General features: G+C 36.8%; 1 protein-coding gene, 2 non-coding genes and 3 pseudogenes across 3 annotated transcripts; 1 reads left to right on the top strand and 5 right to left on the bottom strand.

Moving 5' to 3' along the window:
• Positions 1-6,987: 6,987 nt before the first annotated feature.
• On the bottom strand, positions 6,988-7,075 carry TRNAS-GCU (transfer RNA serine (anticodon GCU)). The gene has a single exon. It is a non-coding gene; the product is annotated as a tRNA-Ser (tRNA).
• A 1,058-nt stretch (positions 7,076-8,133) lies between these two features.
• On the bottom strand, positions 8,134-13,004 carry LOC126409588 (ATP synthase subunit alpha, chloroplastic). The gene has a single exon (XM_050075506.1). It carries the CDS (start codon positions 10,511-10,513, stop codon positions 8,990-8,992), a length of 1,524 nt encoding a protein of 507 aa, XP_049931463.1. The 5' UTR covers positions 10,514-13,004; the 3' UTR covers positions 8,134-8,989.
• On the top strand, positions 8,785-8,856 carry TRNAR-UCU (transfer RNA arginine (anticodon UCU)). Its single transcript has one exon. It is a non-coding gene; the product is annotated as a tRNA-Arg (tRNA).
• Positions 13,005-13,795: 791 nt separating the features above from the next.
• On the bottom strand, positions 13,796-14,582 carry LOC126409587 (ATP synthase subunit a, chloroplastic-like; annotated as a pseudogene).
• Positions 14,583-15,542: 960 nt separating this feature from the next.
• LOC126409585 (DNA-directed RNA polymerase subunit beta''-like) lies at positions 15,543-18,256 on the bottom strand (annotated as a pseudogene).
• A 105-nt stretch (positions 18,257-18,361) lies between these two features.
• On the bottom strand, positions 18,362-19,404 carry LOC116245247 (DNA-directed RNA polymerase subunit beta''-like; annotated as a pseudogene).
• Between the last annotated feature and the right edge of the window lie 596 nt (positions 19,405-20,000).

Genomic DNA, 20,000 nt, shown 5'->3' with positions numbered 1-20,000 from the left:
CCATAATTGATTTTCCTTGATACCTAACATAATGCATCAAAGGTTCCTTGAAGAACCAGAGGGCAGGGTCCTTTGAGAATCATTACGAGGCGTCACTACAAGATGTTTTATTTTTCCATAAAAATGTGTTCTCTCAAGAAAGGCTAGAGAAGATATTGACCGTAAATGAGAGGATTGTTTACGAAGGAAAACTAATACGGATTCGCATTCATATACATGAGAATTATACAAGAACAAGAATAATCTTTGATTTCCTTTGAAAAAATGGAAATGGATTTATTTGAAGTAATAAGGCTATTCCAATTATGATGCTCGTGTAGAAAACATCTCAATAAATGCAAAGAAGGAGCATCTCGTATCCGAGTGCGGAGAGTTTGAAGCAAGATTTCCAGATGGATTGGGTAGGGTATTAGTATATCTGAAACATAATATAAATGTGATAATTTGTCCTCTAAAAAGGGAAATATTGAATGAATAGATCGTAAATTCTGATACTGATATTTGCTATTCTTTCTCTTTCTAGGGAAGATACTAATCGCACCGAGAATGGAATTTCCATAATTCCTGCAAAACCCTCTGGTATCGTTTGAGAATAAAAACTCCTGTTGGGCCCAACGAACCTAGAATCATTAACCGAAATGGTCAAATGATTCTGTTGATGCAGTCGAGTAATTAAGCGTTTCACAATTAGTGAACTAGATTTATTGTCATTGTCATAACCTAAATTTTCCGTGGGTTCATAAAAAATCGAACTATTTAAACCATGATCATGAGCAAGTGCATAGATATACTCCCGAAAAAGAAGTGGATATAAGAAGCGCTGTTTCCGGTATCTATCTATTTCTAAATAGCCTTGCAATTCGTCTTGCAATTTATCCATTTGTTTGCAATGAAACTTGAACCGCATGCGGGGGAGGATTTCTTGGGTTATTAAATAATCAATACATAGTGCGATATGGTCCTAACAAGGTATATCATAAAAACTGATATACCTGGAGACAAGACGTCTAATCAACGCATCCTCTCTTTTCCATCCAACTCGTTCGTGTTTGGGTATAGTTACAAGAGATTGTGTATTAGAAATCCTTTATTTTTGCAACCCGATCGCTCTTCTGACTTTGGAATGAGTTATATTTATCAGTACACCGTTTCTTATACACATTTGGTTACACTCCAGTAACTAATGGAGAACAGTGAATAGTTAGGATTTTTTTTTAAAGGAATCAATGATCCACTCGCAGGAGAGCCCTTTCCCGCATCAGGCACTAATATATTTTTAACGTCTAATTAGATCGGGTATTCGTTCGAATTCAGATAAGAACGGAAACTCGTTGCTTTTGGTTTTTCCTTATAATTGGAGCCATATAGCTCTATCCATTTATTCACTTGACCCAACTGTGAATGAATTTTGAACCGTTCTAGCTAAGAATCAAAAGGACATTTTTTACCGATCTGATATGACCAGATAAGAATGAAGTATTCTCAGAGTTATCCATTGATACGACATGCTGTTTTTTCCATTCATTCCCTTTCAGGATCAGTCGTGGTCTTACAAACTCTACCGATGGTATGGACGAATCCGCTTCATCCAAATGTGTAAAAGATCATAGCCGCACTTAAAAGCCGAGTACTCTACCGTTGAGTTAGCAACCCAGATAAGGATCTAATTACGATCGAAATAAAAATCAAGAGATTTGATTACCGGAACCAGTCAAGTCAAAATTACCGGAACCAGTCAAGTCAAAACATTGAACTAACATAAGCATAAGAATAACAGCAAGTTTAGAAGAAACTATGATTCTAAAAAATCTATACAATAAAGAAGAGCAGATTCACAGATAAGTATAGCTTTAGTAAATAAAAAAAAAGACTTCCTGTGTCACAGACGATCCCTCAAACCAATCCTTTGAATGAAGTAAAAAACCAAACCTATGAAACCGCAAGAATAGATCGATTTATCTACGATCGAATTCTATTGTATTCTATTCGTTCGAGAGACCATTGTCAATACAAACGAAATATTGGGAAATCAAATCAAACAAAATACAATAAATAAACTAAATATAAATAAGATAAGGCCTTGTGTTAGATTGGCACTACAAGAAATGAAAATGAAGTGAAGTAAAGAAGAAGTAGGTAAAAAAGAATATCGTATTTATTCACTATCACTATAGGCCCCAAGATTCACCTCTTGTTTCTTGAGGTGAGGGAGTCCCAAGGAAAACCATCAGATTAATGGTAATCCCATAATTTCATGGATTTCAGTTATGACATATAATATAATCCTTTTTCTATCCCTCTCATATTCATATAAATATAAAAAGACAAAGAGATTCTTTGTCATTCTTTGTCCTTACATTATCTCAAACCATATAGGAACAATAGCGAATAGGTATGAATATAGCAAGAGAGTGGCGAAGAAACAATTAAACAAAACTAGAACTAGCTACTATACCGGTCCATCTTTTGATTTCATTAATTTCATTTTGTTTGATTAACTCGAAGTTCCTTAAATACCTCTGCCTTTTTTGAAATATCATGAACAGTTCCCGTGGGTTGAGCTCCTTTTTCAAGGAAATATAGAATAGCAGGAACATTTAAATAAGTTTGATTCTTTATCGGGTCGTAAAAGCCTACTTTCCGAAGATCTCTTCCCTCTCTTCGGGATCTGACATCAATTGCAATGATTCGATAGGTGGCTCATTGGGATAGATCGATGGGCAATACCCCCCCCCCTGGAAACGTATAGGAAGTTTTCTCCTCATACGGCTCGAGAAAGAATGATTAAAATTGATGGATATAAATCTATAGCAAACGGATCCTTGAAATCATCAATTAAATTATGATTGAAGTCGTCTTTTTTCCTTCTTCCTTCCTATAAAATAAAAATATCATTCGTCCTCATAACTCAAGTTGGGTAATTCTCAAAGGACTAAAAAAGAAATCCTTAAAAAATCCTTAAATAAATATTTATTGAGCGGTCTATAACCCCTTTTTTGTCTCGTCTGGAATATATTTCCATTTCTTACTTATTATGATCCAATCCACTTGATTGAGACAATCATTGAAAATGGTGTTTTCTTGTTTTGGAATCACTTATCCTTGAATCATTAGGTTTAGACATTACTTCGGTGATCTTTAATCTTCCGGAACGGCAGCAACATACCTTTTGGCTATTTCTTTACGTCGAAGAATCATACGAACGATTCAATTCCATTAATTCCCCTGTGATACACTTCTTTATCATCGAAATAGTCTCACCAATTACAGCAAACTTTTTTTTATAGAAAAGTCGGTCCAATTTGACCTTTTCTATATCGAAGATATACTTACGAAGTCGTTCCAAATTATTAATTGGCACTAACCCTAGATCCTGCCTCTGATAATCATTTATTCTCGAGCTCCATCATGTACTATTTTATTTACATTACAACCCAACATCGTGGAGTAATGGTGAAACAGAACAAAATATGTCGAGCCAAGAGCATCCTCATTGAAGATGATGGATGTAAAAATCCACAGCCGATCATGTCATTCAAGTCGCACGTTGCCTTCTACCACATCGTTTCAAACGAAGTTTTACCATAACAAAAATTCCTATAATTCGGAATCGGTACGGGATTGATTCAATATGGAATTAAATCATGAATAGTCATTGATTGATCTTTTATTCTATTTTTTAATATTCTCCATGGACGCATATGTATATCTAACAAGTATCCAGTTTGCCCCCTGATTCTAGCGTATGAATCATTTATTTCACCATTTATAAGAAAGACGAATAAACAAGAAGTTAGTTAACAACCTGATCATTTGTGACAATCAGTCATGAGTGAAATGAGCCAATTCTTGCTCGAACGACTAAGCTAAACTAAAGATCTTTAATTGGATTTCCAATACCGGAAAAGAATGAGTTAGTAACTGATTAAGCCATTCCAATGAACCAGAAAGGGCCAAAGTGGTTTGATGGTAAATGATAAATTAACTAATCTCAGACTTCATCGAGTATCAAGGATTCATGAAAAATGGTTTCACATAAAAAAATCTCGTACTTTGCCATCATTGCTATTGGTGGAAAGCAGTTCTTCCGTAAAGACTCAATTTGATCTCTGAATCAATCAGCAAGTCTGTGCAATCACAACGAATAACTGTAATTACGGATATCTCTTAGACGTCAATTTGATCATTTTGATCATCATAATAACATGAAATTTAATTTTGCTTTTCCTTAAATCATCAACTGTCTAAACCAGATCAACTGTCTAAACCAGATAAATGGGACGAGAAACAAAATCTAAAACTAATTTCATTTCTTTGTTCATGAGCATCAAACATAATAAGAAATATAGTAAAAGTCAAAAAATGAATAAAAAAAGACACAGTAAAGTAAATAAGATAAAGTGAACGTCCTCGATTCATTCTTGAATCTGATTGAGAATATCAGAATCAAAGCAGCATGATCTTTTGGTATCCATCGGGTTATGTTATATATACAGCTGTTACCGCGGGTAATCGTGGATATTTTAAGGCATCACAGAAATTTCTGACCGAAACCAAAGACTGTTTGTTGTTTGTTCTTACTGAAATAGAACAATAACAATACAAAAGGGTGGCATGCTTCTTTTCGGCATATTCTGCTTTTTTGCTTCCAGAGTCGTTCGATAAAGTCAAGTAAATTAAATCCGCGATTCTGCCTACCAATGGATTTACAATTCCATTATTCATCAGTTCATTAGAACCAGATGCAAATTGGGTACAATACAATGCATCTATTCCTATTGAACTTGATTGTTTGTTGATGAAATCGGGAATAGCCACAGATATTTCAATTGATACCTTCCATTGTTGATCAGCACATCACATATCTAAAAAACATTTCATCTGGATTATATTATGAATCATGCATACCCGGTCAACCAACAAAAGAATCTTCTTTTCTTATAAGCTGTGTAAGCTGCGTGCTATACCAGTACCAGACACGTATAAGTGCAAAACAAAAAAGGTCCAGATCCGTTTTTTATTCCCATTTTTTCATTTGAGTCCAGTCTTAGGAACTCGAATCCCGTTGATGGAATTGGTACCACGAACTCGAACCCTCATTAGAATCCAAATAAAATGAATTCTCAATTGGGATAATTATTAAATGAGATACGATTACCATATCTGCTTTACCATTAATTCAAAGTTAGAAGATAGAAGAGGTTTCTTTCACATTTCGACTCAGAATGGATCATGCAGGAATCAGAATTTTCTGGATTCAAGCATAAAGTTTCTTTTGACTAACCAACTCCAATATGAACGGTACGGACATAGACTGAATAATCCAATTTTGAATTAAATCAAAAAAATATCTTTTCAACGGATCTATGTCTATGCTCCCCCCACGCCTATACCAAAATCATGGATTTTTCATACGTGTGTCAGTCATTGAAAGTGAATTCCGTGTGTAGGAAACAGAATACAGAATAGAAAGGTAAAGTCTAATTCAGAAAAGAATCATTAACATTAAAAATCATTAACATTAAAAACCAAACTAGAAAGAAAAAAACTAGAAATAAAGAATAGATTACGATTACATTGTATCCAACATGAACCTCCTAAATAGAAATTTAGATGATTAAAGAGAACAAATAATATTTGTTGAGTTAAGATGGAATTAATCTGGGACGGAAGGATTCGAACCTCCGAGTAACAGGACCAAAACCCGTTGCCTTACCGCTTGGCCACGCCCCATTTATGTTTCTATTCAAACACGAATATACATTAATATTGGTATCGGGTGTTCGTCAATTCCAGCCCAGTATCTATGGAAGAAAGAAGTTGTTGCTGAGATTCGACACGTGTAAATCCGGAATAAAACTAAATTCATTGATCATTACATATAATTAAATTAAGATAATTAAGATATTGTATGAAAGTATGATTCCGTATAATTCAATTTGACAATTGAAGGATCTTTGATTGGGGGAATTCAAAGAAAGAAGGACTTTTTTACCTACCCTCTTTCTTGATTTTTTCCCTTCAAGAAATAACTCAATAAAAATGATATTATTCTAAGAACAAAATATTTGTTATGCCTAATATCTTTAGTTTAATCTGTATCTGTCTTAATTCTGCCCTTCAGCCGAGTGGGTTTTTCTTCGCAAAATTGCCCGAGGCTTATGCTTTTTTGAACCCAATCGTGGATTTTATGCCGGTCATACCTGTGCTCTTTTTTCTCTTAGCCTTTGTGTGGCAAGCTGCTGTAAGTTTTCGATGAGATCCTTGATACTGTTCTAGAAAGATTCATGACTTATTCAAAAAAAAAAAAAAAATATTTTACCAATTTTACCAAGAAAGATGAGATAAGTAGTGCATTAAGACAAGAACCCTCGATTCAAACATTGAACATTCTTCAATAGACTCCGTGAATCCGGATCACCTCATTTCCTCATTCTGACCCTCCATCCATGGAGCGCATACGGTATTCTGAGCCCCCGCAATGCAATATCAACAAATCGCATTGTAGGTATGACGAGATTCTTTTTTTTGGTAACGAAGGAATCAGAACCTTATTTTATTACAATACAAATGAATTGAATTCCTGTTAATTCCTTTCTTTCTAAAAACCACTTCGTTTCTTGGTATCAAAAAATGAGATGGTACAAAGGTTGAGAATCTATTCCCTTTTTCTCCCCCAACAGGTCTTGGAGATTTGTAATGCTTACTCTCAAACTGTTCGTTTATACGGTGGTGATATTCTTTGTTTCGCTCTTCATCTTCGGATTCCTGTCTAATGACCCAGGACGTAATCCTGGACGCGAAGAATAAAGAATAATAGATTTTTTCTTTCCTTTTTTGGTTTGGTTTCTAAATCCATCTTCTTAACTTAAAATTTTATCTATTCCATACATTTCATTTATTTAAATGAAATCATCAATCCAACCAAACCAAAGGGACTCGGGGTTTATAGAATGAGAAAGATAAATATCAAGTGAGCGTAGGAAACGGAGAGAGAGGGATTCGAACCCTCGGTACGAATAGCTCGTACAACAGATTAGCAATCTGCCGCTTTAGTCCACTCAGCCATCTCTCCAAATTGAAAAAAAAAAAAATGAATAATTCATATGTGACACGACGTGTGAAGTAAAGATTCATATTTCTTTTTCTTTATTCTAGAGATATATATGAATTTTATAAGAAATCCTATTTATACAACCATTCAAAACAGGTATCTCTAAAGGAAAAAAGGAAAAAAAGATCCCTCTTTGATTTTATTTCGTTCGAAAGGTTATTCTTTTGTTCTCCCGGCCTGGCTAGGCACTGGCCAGGCCATTCCCCCCCTTTTCAACCTAACCTAAAATGAGAAATTGGAAAACTCAATATGTTATTGAGTTGAAGCAGCAACAAGAGCTATTTCGATTTCTATGATATGAAGGAAATTTATTATATTGTTATTTCCTTATTTTTCCTTTGATTCATCGTTGCTTTTTTTTATTGGAATGGGAAAAGCGTATGTATGTTCCCTCAAGTACTCAAGAGACAAGCTTTGTTTTGTTTAAATAAACTTGAGCAAAAAAAAAAATGGAACTATAAACTATAACTTAACTATATATATTATTGCACAAAACTTATTTTTCTGTTCCAACCTCGCCGATTCTATCGGACCTCTGAGTAACGACTTCTACAGCAAAACAAAAAGGTTTTTTATTTATCCTCTTGCCCTATTTCATCAAGTATCCCCGGAGACAGGGCATGTCAGCACTCTAATATTCACAATATCTTGATCGCGCCTCATCTCCTTGTTCGACAAATGGGCCATTCCTATACAATAATCACAATGTAGCGGGTATAGTTTAGTGGTAAAGTGTGATTCGTTCTATTACCAACTGAAATAGTTAAGGGTTCTTTCGGTTTGATACATTCATATTCCGATCAAAAACTTTATTTCTTATAAGGGTTTAACCCTTTCCTATCAATGCCACAATTGGGGAAGAATATAATTTTCGCGATTTGCATCCAAAAACTGGGATTATGGAATTGCGAAGCATAATTTTTGAGTTTTCCAATTAGAATTAGATAAGTATGAGTAAAAGATCCATGGATGAAGATACAAAAGTGTATTTCTAATCGTAACTAGATCTTCGATTTTGTAAAGGGGAGATTGAAGCCAAATAGCTATTAAACGGTGACTTCGGTTTACCGGGGCCATCGGCATATATTGTTTCAGCTCGGTAGAAATAAGATTCTTTTCCTAAGGATTCATGTCAGTAGAAATAGGGAACGAAGTAACTAGAAGGGTTTTTATAATACCCCTCCTCTAGAGGGATCATCTAGAAAGCGAATAGCTTTGGATACATTCAGACAGAAAAGCTGACATAGGTGTTATGGATCGAATTTTTCTTATTCCGATTTGCTATGACTTCCTTCTTTGATTTCCATACCTTTCCATTTCCATACTAATATCATACATCGTCAATTTTTTCGTTTAGGTTACTTTACGCCCTAAATCGGGGAATCTATCCTTTATTCCATAAAGGAGCCGAATGAAACCAAAGTTTCATGTTCGGTTTTGAATTAGAGACGTTAATAGTGATGAATCGACGTCGACTATAACCCCTAGCCTTCCAAGCTAACGATGCGGGTTCGATTCCCGCTACCCGCTCGATATGAATCATAATACATCCATCATTGATTTTAATATGCGTCTTTATTCCCTAAGACGCATACAATCTGATTGTTTCTGTTTTTATCCAAACAGGGAATGGAAAGGAGGAATCAGAAAGAAGAGAATCGGGACGAGAAGCGTCCATTGTCTAATGGATAGGACAGAGGTCTTCTAAACCTTTGGTATAGGTTCAAATCCTATTGGACGCAATTTATTTACATCTATTTTGTTTGGATTGCTATTCCAAGAAACATATTTGGAATGATTCGAATCAGAGCCATTTCTTTTCTCAACAATTTATGTCGTACTAAGAGACTCTACCAAATGAAATAACCAATTTCTTTATGTTTGTTCCTGAAGTAGAAATAGTTCCATCTGCTCCTGAATAGCCTCTTTCAAAAGGGCTTCCGCTTGCTCGGTGAATACCTTGGTAGAAGATATGATTTCTTGTAACTGAGGCTTATTTGTTCTTAAATGGGTACGTAACTGAACAATAAATTTCTTTACCTGTCCAATTTCTAATTGATCAAGATATCCATTCGTTCCGGTATAAATAGTAACTATCTGTTCATCCACCGCGAGAGGGGATGATTGGGATTGTTTGAGCAACTCCCGTAATCGTTGACCTCTTGCCAATTGATTCTGAGTAGCTTTATCTAGATCGGAAGCGAATTGCGCAAAGGCTTCTAACTCTGCAAATTGAGCCAATTCTAATTTTAATTTGCCGGCTACTTGTTTCATGGCTTTAATTTGAGCTGCGGATCCTACTCTGGAGACGGAAATACCCACATTAATAGCTGGACGGATTCCAGCATTGAATAAATCCGCGGATAAGAAGATTTGCCCATCTGTAATGGAAATGACATTAGTGGGAATATAAGCCGAAACGTCCCCAGATTGAGTCTCAACTATTGGTAAAGCAGTCATACTTCCTTCGCCTAAACGAGAACTTAGTTTAGCGGCTCTTTCCAAAAGGCGGGAATGCAAATAAAAAACGTCTCCTGGATAAGCTTCGCGACCAGGTGGTCTTCTTAATAGAAGGGACATTTGGCGATAAGATTGTGCTTGTTTGGAGAGATCATCATAAATTATTAAGGTATGTCGTTGACGGTACATAAAATATTCAGCCAGAGCGGCTCCTGTATAAGGAGCGAGGTATTGTAATGTAGCAGGCGAATCCGCTGTTTCCGCTACCACAATGGTGTATTCCATTGCTCCCCGTTCCTGGAAAGTAGTCACTACCTGAGCCACGGAAGATGCTTTTTGACCAATAGCTACATAAACGCATATTACATTTTGACCTTTTTGATTGAGAATAGTATCTGTAGCTACTGCTGTTTTACCGGTCTGTCTGTCCCCAATAATTAATTCTCGCTGACCGCGTCCTATAGGGATCATCGAATCAATAGCAATAAGCCCCGTTTGAAGAGGCTCATATACGGAACGTCTCGAAATAATACCTGGAGCGGGAGACTCAATTAACCGATATTCAGAAGCTAAAATTTCACCCCTCCCATCAATAGGTTTAGCTAGGGCATTTATAACACGACCCAAATAAGCCTCACTCACCGGTATCTGAGCAATTCGTCCTGTTGCTTTCACGGAACTACCCTCTTGTATCATCAAACCGTCACCCATTAATACAACGCCAACATTATTGGATTCCAAATTCAGAGCAATACCTATCGTACCCTCTTCAAACTCTACTAATTCACCTGCCATTACTTCATCAAGACCATGAATACGAGCAATGCCGTCGCCCACTTGAAGTACGGTACCAGTGTTCACAATCTTTACTTCTCTATTATATTGCTCAATCCGTTCGCGGATAATATTACTAATTTCTTCGGCTCGAATGGTTACCATTAGTATCTCTTAATTCTTTCTAGGAAGCAAAAAAGGAGAAAAATAATACCTATCCTATAGTAGAAGGACTAATCGGTTATTTCTTTCATGGCCCCAAGTATGCCAATATTAGCACCGATGGTGCGTAAATGTAACTCGCCGTTCAAACAATTATTCAGAGTTCCTAGAGCCCCTTGTAAGGCTTGTTGGAAAACTCGTTGTTGGACCTGATTAATCGCTCTTTGTTGTTCGAAATGAATGCTTTCGTTTTTGTAATTTTCTAATTGTTCCAAATTCTGATAAGCGGCATTAATCAAATTTATCTTTTCTTGTTCTATCTCAGAGTATCCATTCACTCGAAACTCTTCCGCTTCCCTTTCCACTTTCTGTAAGCGAGCCCGTGCTTTTTCAAGCTGCTCAACGGCTCCTCCGCATAGTTCTTCTGAATTGCGAATAGTACTCAAAATCCTCTGCTTTCGATTATCTAATAAATCACTTAATGAAAGTAGATTATCTCCCCATCAATTCCACAACTTCCACGATCTCTTCCCGAACCGAACATGAATCTTTCGATTCATTTGGCTCTCACGCTCAATTAAATTACTTATACTTATGGGGCATTCCCATATCTCTTTCTTAATGAGCCTACCCTCTCTTCTCTGTTCGTATTCCAGGATATAAAAACTGATACAAGAAAACCCAGGATCTCTGGAGGGCTCTTCTGACCAGACCAAAAAAACTTGTAATTGTCAGCAAAGTCGTTTCTTTTATTTCTTCACATCCAAAAGAATTCTTTCTCATTTTATACACATAGGTCGTCGATTCAGCATTAGATAAAAAGGAAGGGGCGAGGTACCCGTTTTTCCAGTCAATGGTTCAAATCATTTTATTGATATGAGTGTTCTATATCAAATAAATTCCCAACAAAATGATTTATGCATTTTGAAACCATCTTATCTTGTACTAACGCAGTGGTAGAAAGAGTACCGTGTTGTGCTTAGACTTCAAACAGTTCAGCTTTAACCATGTTAACTAAATGGTCTCACATTATTGGTTAATAGAGAATCCAATTTACCAACGAGTCACGAAATGCTATGGTTCTTACATAGGACTTATTGATTTATTCAGAAGTAATTCGTTGAGATCGTGCACCTTTCTCTATTATTAGATTACAATAGCAAAATATAAAGTGCAGCTGGTTGGTTCCAGCCTATTCTTGAAATACACAACTCGCACACACTCCCTTTCCAAAAAAGATCAATACACCAAGCACTACACTTAGATTTATTAGATTTGTTGCTAAAATATCGGTATTAAACCCGAAACTCCCGGCGGATGGCCAGTGACCCAAAAAAACGAAAGAATCGGTTAGATTTTTCATATGCTCTCCTCTTATCTTATGGATAGGAATAGGACTAACAAAATAAAAAAAGATTTCCTTTTTTGTATCACTTCACTCCTTATTTAGATCCCCGATAAGACACTTATGAAGTCCCAAGTCTCGTGTCAATTGCGACATACCCTCCTAAAATAAATAAAAAAGGGAAAATGCTCATTCATTGGACTAAGGGCGGGAAAGAAGAAAGCGAGCGGAAGCGGATCCACTAATTCCTCAAATCAGTACTTCCCCGGAGTATTGGATCAAGGAAGAAGTGATTGTAGGAGTGAAGTGTTGAGTTGATATAATTTGAAGAAGCGAAGTGGCAGGGCCAAAGCAAGAAAAGAAGTACGTATTTTTCACATTTTCACGTTTCTAGGATTACACAAAGGGATTAGCAAATAAAAGTGCTAATGCCACGACCAGCCCGTAAATTGTTAAAGCTTCCATAAAAGCCAGACTAAGCAATAAAGTACCTCGTATTTTACCCTCTGCTTCTGGTTGTCTAGCAATACCTTCTACGGCTTGGCCCGCAGCAGTACCTTGACCGACTCCGGGTCCAATAGAAGCAAGTCCTACGGCCAATCCAGCAGCAATAACGGAAGCAGCAGAAATTAGGGGATTCATGGTAAGCTCCTCACAACAAAAAATGAAGAAATGGTTAATGATATAATCAAATAAACCAATGAATTCTTATATATAATTAATGTTATTATTAATGTTATATATTTATATTATATATTAATTAGTTACATTACTTATTATTTCATATTCCATCACTAAGATCCATACAACTAAACTAAGAACTCCGAACCCAATTTGAGTTAAGAAGTGATGTGATGATATTTGATATTACTGAATCATCAGAACTACTTCAATATCTCGTTTTTATTCACTATCCAAGTCTTTGAAAATCCATATTAGTTCTTCTATTTCTTTGTTCCGAACCCACTCTTTCAATTCCTCCCTCCTTCATCTTCTCTATATGCATTCATAGGCTTAACTTCATATTCAATCCACATATACAATAAAGTCACAGACGAAAAAGGGAAGAGCTTATATATCGTAATCCATATAAATAAAGTGGAATCTATATCTATTAAAGTGGAATCTATATCTATATAATAGAAAGTTGATGGGAATGAAATAATATAGATGGGTAGTCCATATATATGAATATCTACTATCACATATACATGTTTTCTTCCATAATGTAAACCATCGCCATCTTATTTCTATTGAATCGGATCGGACCCTGGAATCATCCTTCTAAGCATACACCGGAGTTCACATATAATATGTAATGTAGCTCGGCCCACCTAACCTACTGAATTTTTCATCTGATTCGTGAACTCTTTCTTGTCTTTGTCATTATCTCACATGGATACAAACGAAGAGATTCATCAAAGCGAATCATCCCATATCAAGATTTGATTGATTGATCCAACTCCTCTTAATTCCAATTTTGGTCAATTGTTGAATAGAATGGAATGAAATAGCAACGGTTCCGCAGAACATAGTTCTTGTTGTTTCGTCGCGCGTCCCAAACGGATAACAATTATTTATTATCCAAATTATGAATCTTCGTAATTGACTGGGCAAATAAAGGCGATGTATGACATGAATAGGAAAAAAGGGGGATCTTAGGAAAAATTGGGAATCTCCCCCTTTTTTTACAATTCCGTAGTGTAATACGTAATATAATAAATATTAATATCGTACATATATATCTGTTCCTACTCTATATCATACATATCATAAATATAGATTGATATATCAATCATTTCCTCAAGCGGGTATCTTGAGCTACCCATGAATTATTTATTGGAATAAGATTCATGGGCTTAATTTTGAATTGATTGAAATGAAAAAAGAAAAAGCGACTGTTTGAACTTTGAATTCAAACAAAGCATTATTTCTTATTTCTTATTTGTACTCAATGATGACCTTCCATGGATTCACCTATATAAGCCGCGGCTAAGGTTGCAAAAATGAGAGCTTGAATACCGCTTGTGAATAATCCGAGGAACATCACAGGTATAGGAATCACTAAAGGTACTAAAGAAACAAGAACAACAACTACTAATTCATCGGCCAATATATTCCCGAAAAGTCGAAAACTAAGTGATAAAGGTTTTGTGAAATCTTCTAAGACATTAATTGGTAAAAGTATTGGAGTTGGTTGAATATATTTACCGAAATAACCCAATCCCTTTTTAGTAAGGCCTGCATAGAAATATGCCACTGACGTGGGTAAAGCTAAAGCAACAGTAGTATTATATCATTCGTGGGTGCAGCTAACTCCCCATGAGGTAACTGTATGATTCTCCAAGGTAAAAGAGCACCTGACCAGTTAGAAACAAAAATAAATAGAACAGAGTTCCAATAAAAGGAACCCAAGGACCATATTCTTCTTCTCCAATTTGAGTTTTGCTCACGTCTCGAATGAATTCAAGAACATATTCGAAAAAATTCTGACCGTCGGTCGGGATAGTTTGTGGATTCCGAACGGCTATAGCGGCTGAACCTAATAAGATAGCAATTACGACCAGGAAGTTATAAGTACTTGGGCATGCACTTGGAAACCCCCTATTTGCCAATAGAAATGTTGGCCTACTTCCACGCCGGATATCTCGTATAACCCCTTTAGTGCGTTGATGGAACATGGTAGAACATTCATATTACCCTCTGACAGAAATGGAACTTAAGAAGGAATTATTTGATTCAACCATTTATACTAATTTAACTAACCATATATTTCAGATATTAATTAATGAATTAATCACGTAATATATCCCCGGCAATGAAAATCTCCTTTTTCACATTCAGGAATAGTAAGAATAACCGATTCAATGAATCTCTGGGTTTCCCGAAGCGAAGTAATTGACTTATCTTATTATTAATCAACGACTTCTTATATAGCTAGAACGTCCCTGACAAATTGCGGATACTAATTTGTTAAGAATCAATCGGATGGAAGCTATAGCGTCATCGTTGGCTGGAATCGGAATATCTGCGAGATCTGGATCACAATTTGTATCGATTAAACAAATAGTTGGAATACCCAAAGTGACCATTCTCGAAGGGCCGTATATTCTTCTTGCTGATCAATGATGATTACAATATCGGGTAACCCCGTCATATATTTGATACCGCCCAGATATGTTTGAAAGTGAGATAATTGTCTCTTCAATATTGCTGCATCCCGTTTCGGGAGACGACTGAGTTGCCCCATCTCGGCTCTCACTCTCAAGTCCCTGAACTTCTGAAGCCTCGTTTCCGTAGTGGACCAATTCGTTGACATACCACCGAGCCATTTTTTATTGACATAATGACACCGAGCCCTTATTGCAGCTGATGCTACCGAATCAGCTGCCTTATCTTTCGTACCAACTATTAGGAAGTGTTTTCCTCTACTTGCTGCGTCAAAAACTAAATCACAGGCTTCTGATAAAAAACGAGCAGTTCTCGTAAGATTTGTAATATGAATACCTTTACGCTTGCAGAGATGTAAGGTGCCATTCTAGGATTCCATTTCCTAGTACCATGACCAAAATGAACCCCCGCTTCCATCATCTCTTCCAAATGGATGTTCCAATATCTTCTTGTCATTTATCCCCACACTTCCTCTAAAAAAAGAGACGAGGTACCCTGAAATAAATAATGTTCCAATGGAACCTTCTACCGCGGGTTAACCGTTGATACACGGTCCAAGCTTCATTATGAATTCCTTTACCCTTGGTTTCGATATTCTCTTTATTAACAAATGACCATTATATTAGCTTAGCTAATAATGAATCCGCTCTTATGAACGATTGGATTAGATCCCATAGCATAGAATGGTTGTTCTGATGTATTATGGAAACTCTTTGGCTTTGGGATGCAAGAACAAAATAATTCTCTGTGGTGGAACAGAATATCTCTCATTTCCCCCCCGAAAAAATTCTTCTTTTGTATTTCCAAAGGAATGTTGTTGTATTCCCTTGAACGGTGAACGAATCGTTTGAATCCGGTACCAACGGGTATCATCCCCCCAGAACAACATTCTCTTTCAGACCTTTCAACCAATCAATACGACCCCGGAGAGCGGCTTTGCTAAAACTCGAGCGGTTTCCTGAAAACTAGCTTCTGATATGAAACTTTGAGTATTCAGAGATGCTCTCGTTATTCCCAATAAGACGGCTCGGTAACAAATAGCCTCTTCCAAGCACGACCTGCTCGTTCTGCTCGCAACAATCCGATTAGTTCCCCGGGTGAAAAAACATTAGACATTCCATCTTCTGAAACCAACACTTTGATGTTATTTGTCGTACAATAATCTCTATATGCTTATTATGAATCTGTACCCCCTGGGATCGATAAACCTTTTGGATCTTATTAACCAAAGAAATACGACTTTGCGCTATGGTGAGTTCAGCACCAATCAGGAATCCCCAAGGAATTCCAAGAATTCCTGTTATATGTTCGTTCCAACCTTCAACCCTTTTTTCTAGGTTCATCGATATGAATCAATCGAACGAACTTCTAACACTTGTTCAACCTTTGGAAGGCCGTGAGTTATATCACCAGATCTCGATTTTCATATATAAATGTAACTAATGTATCTCCTTCGTAAAAATTTCTCCATAATCACCATGAACGGTTGCTCCTCGGGTCGCCAAATAGGGTTTAGCTGATCTTATTATGAAAGAGTCAAGATAAACCATTATAACTTGACCAATTTATGCGTGTTCCGTGTTTGGATAGACATACATTTTCACAAATAAACTGTCCGAGGCCTCATTATTCTGGTTGTGGATGTCTCCTCACAATAATCGTGAGGGAGAAAGCACGAACCGAATAGATTAAAATGATGTCACTGCATGGATTTGCATTAGAGATTCTCCCGTTTTCGTCACTAAATAATACTTAAGTAGTTGGAAAGTCTGTTTTGGATATTATTATCCAGTATTAAATATTTATTTAACAAGATCTCATTATGAGTTATTGAATGATAAGATGGGGAAAAATTATGAATTTTAGGTACAGTACCTAAGGGACCCAACAAATTAAGAATTGGAATCGGGGTATCCTCTTTTTCTTTAATTGATTCTTTGGTCACATTGTGATATTTCGAAACATTGATGCGAGAACAATTAGATGATGAAAAAACTATAAGAGATTGGCCTTCTTTATTCTATAAGAAATGTACGAACGGTTCCTTGATGTTGACTAAGTGATTGAATTTTAACCTTGGAAGAAAAAAGATTGGTATTGGCGCAATATGACCCAGTATCAGGAATCACTGAACCTGGTCTATCATTCCTCTTTCCGGTATACAAAATAGGAGACTTCACCAATTCAATTCTTATGAAATATCGAATCAGATCATTTGCCCTTACTTCAGCAGAAGAAGCCTGAACCTTTTCTATAGAACCTTTTCTGTCTTGTCCAAATTCAATACTAAACAAAGTACGAACCAATTGAATACTTGTATGGGAAATTCCTCGAATTGGTTTGCCATCCCCATAAAGGATATAATTGACAACTTGGAGTCGCAAATTATCCTTTCCTGTAACATATCCCAGGGAAAAGCGTTACTAGATTTATCCATCAGCTATTTCATATGTCACTACGGGTTCGTACTGAAACAAAATATTTTTTCTTGATAGGTGTGATCCGTTGGACATAGACCCAATTTTTCCCTTCCCAATTTTTCCCCTTTGATCCTTATCCATTTTTTCTTGCTCCTGGTGGTATCAAGATCCCAATGTGTCGGGATATCTTATCTGTTTCTCCAGGAAATGGATACCTCCAGAAAAGATTTCAGTTCAATCTTTTTTTTTTTTTTCTATTCGGACCAATCCACCTATTTGGCTTCTTGTAATAAACGTAATTCGTGTATCTACTCCAAGATACTATTGTTCCGTACCATTATGGATGAAGACCCGGCAGATATGGACTTCTTCGGGAATTACAAAAATCGATCTACTTTCATTTGGTATTTCGGTCTAGATTCTTTTGGTCTTCGATACTCAATCAGACCCTCTTTTTTGACGATTGAATCGACCTCTATGATGCCATATTTGGTAATTCCCGAACTGCTTCTTCTGTATCGTGGATCGTCGAAATAAGCAAGAATACTATTCTACGTAAAATACCATTTGCGGGTATTTCAACCGTGATACTAGTACTAGAATGAGGCGTTAATTCCTTCTCCCGTTCCGGACATATTGGAATGGTAATGATGAATCTATTTCTTCGCCTCTTCGCCAATAAATAAGAATTCTCTTGAGAATGGCGGGATATATGAAATCCCCATCAACCTTGGATATGACTCGCTCAGATCCTGCTGCATAATCAGAAATCCTTCGCCCTTTTCTCGCCAGGGGATCCGAGCCAAACATTTGTGTCTCACCGATTATTATTCACCGAGAAGTCAGAAATGGATCTCTCTTGGACAAAAGAGATTGAACATTCATTTGATCTTGATCCTTGTGGATGAAAAGGCACTAGAACTGGATTTGCACGGACCCCCGATAAGATCCATAAATGACTGTTTTGGGTAAGAAATGAACATTACCGTGTGTATATTCAGTTGCATGATACACACCGGTACTCCAATGCATTTCTCCCTCTGAGTCAGAATAAAATATGTTTCGAACCCTCTCTTTAAAATGGAAAGTGATGTCCAGCACGAATCTCAGCAATCACATTGTTCTGATTCCACATATTGATCATTTTGAACCAAAAGAAAAACTTTTTGGGTGGAATAATTCACACCTATGTTATATCCTGACTCTCATAGTCACTATAGGTCTATCATAGCAGAGAAAGGCAGGATGTCCATGACGTGTGCTGGTGGGATAAACCAAATCCTCATTGAATTTGATTTTTCCATTAGAAGGAGCTCGTACATGTCCGCCAGTACCACCTTGGTAATACTCCACCGGTAAAAAGATTCTTAATGTTAGTTGAGTCCCTGTCTTCCAATAGATTGACCCGCAATAATACCTACTGCTTCTCCAATCAACCATACCATGAGTGGACTCCGCCATAGCATTATTCGACAGATCCAAGCCACTTCTCAAGTGAAGTGGAGTTCGGAATATATATGCCGGCCCGATGAGGTCATGAACGTATTTGACAAGCCCCAATCCAATATTGATTTCTGGTAGCAATGCATCTAGACTTCGTATAAAATGATTTAGCTAATACGTCGACCCTATTATACGTTGGGATCAAAATTCCTTTCCGTCATCCCCTTTCGAAGACTACGGATAATCCTCGGGTATTCACATATCCTACTAGTACAACAATATGTTGAACTATTCAACAAGTCTACGCGGAGGTATCCACGGCCTGACGTTCGTACAGCAGTCCACAACTCCTTTGCGGGCTCCGTAGCAGGAAATTGTATATTCCGTTAAGAAAGTCTTCGCGTAAATTGCTTTGAATGGTAAATCAATCATTTTCCTTGGGTCTGACATAATCCTCTCATACCTACTAATTGGTGGACCTGAGATGCATTTCCTCTAGCTCCAGAATAGGACATATATGAACTGGATTTGAGGATCAGTCATCTTAAATAAGATTCACTTGTCTCAAAATATCACTGGCATACCATATCCGATTATTGACGTAATTTTTCTACCGCATGTACTTCCCATAATGAGGGCCTTTCCAAAATCAAACTTTGTGTTCAGCCTTGGACTACATCTCTTAGAAGGTGGTTAAAATCATCATATTCCTAATGAAATGAATGTAGCGTGGCTTGCTGAAACCCAGAGTTTTACTTGATCCAGAATGTGATGTATAGGCTATTCCGAAATGATTATTAATCTCTAATAAGCCTTTCAATGCAGTTCCTCTATCACTTTATGTGAAGACCAGATCGGCCCGTTCTGCCATAAGTACCTCCATATTCTGATGAGTAGGATTCGACAATGGGTTTGAGTCAGTGATACTAAGACTTCCTTTCCTCGATCTTGATTCACTTACAAATTCAGGAATTATGATACTAGTTGAACCAGACCGAACTAGATTCCGAGAGATATCACATATCAGGTACCATATGAATAGGACCGACAAAACCCCTGTACGGCTTCTTCTATTTCTCGATAAAAGGAAATATGGCCAACAGTAGTTCGA

This window comes from Nymphaea colorata, unplaced genomic scaffold, assembly GCF_008831285.2.
Source record: "Nymphaea colorata isolate Beijing-Zhang1983 unplaced genomic scaffold, ASM883128v2 scaffold0599, whole genome shotgun sequence".
In the NCBI taxonomy this organism is placed as follows: Eukaryota; Viridiplantae; Streptophyta; class Magnoliopsida; order Nymphaeales; family Nymphaeaceae; genus Nymphaea; species Nymphaea colorata.
The sequence above is the reverse complement of the archived record's forward strand: the minus strand, read 5'-3'. Positions and strand labels throughout refer to the sequence as shown.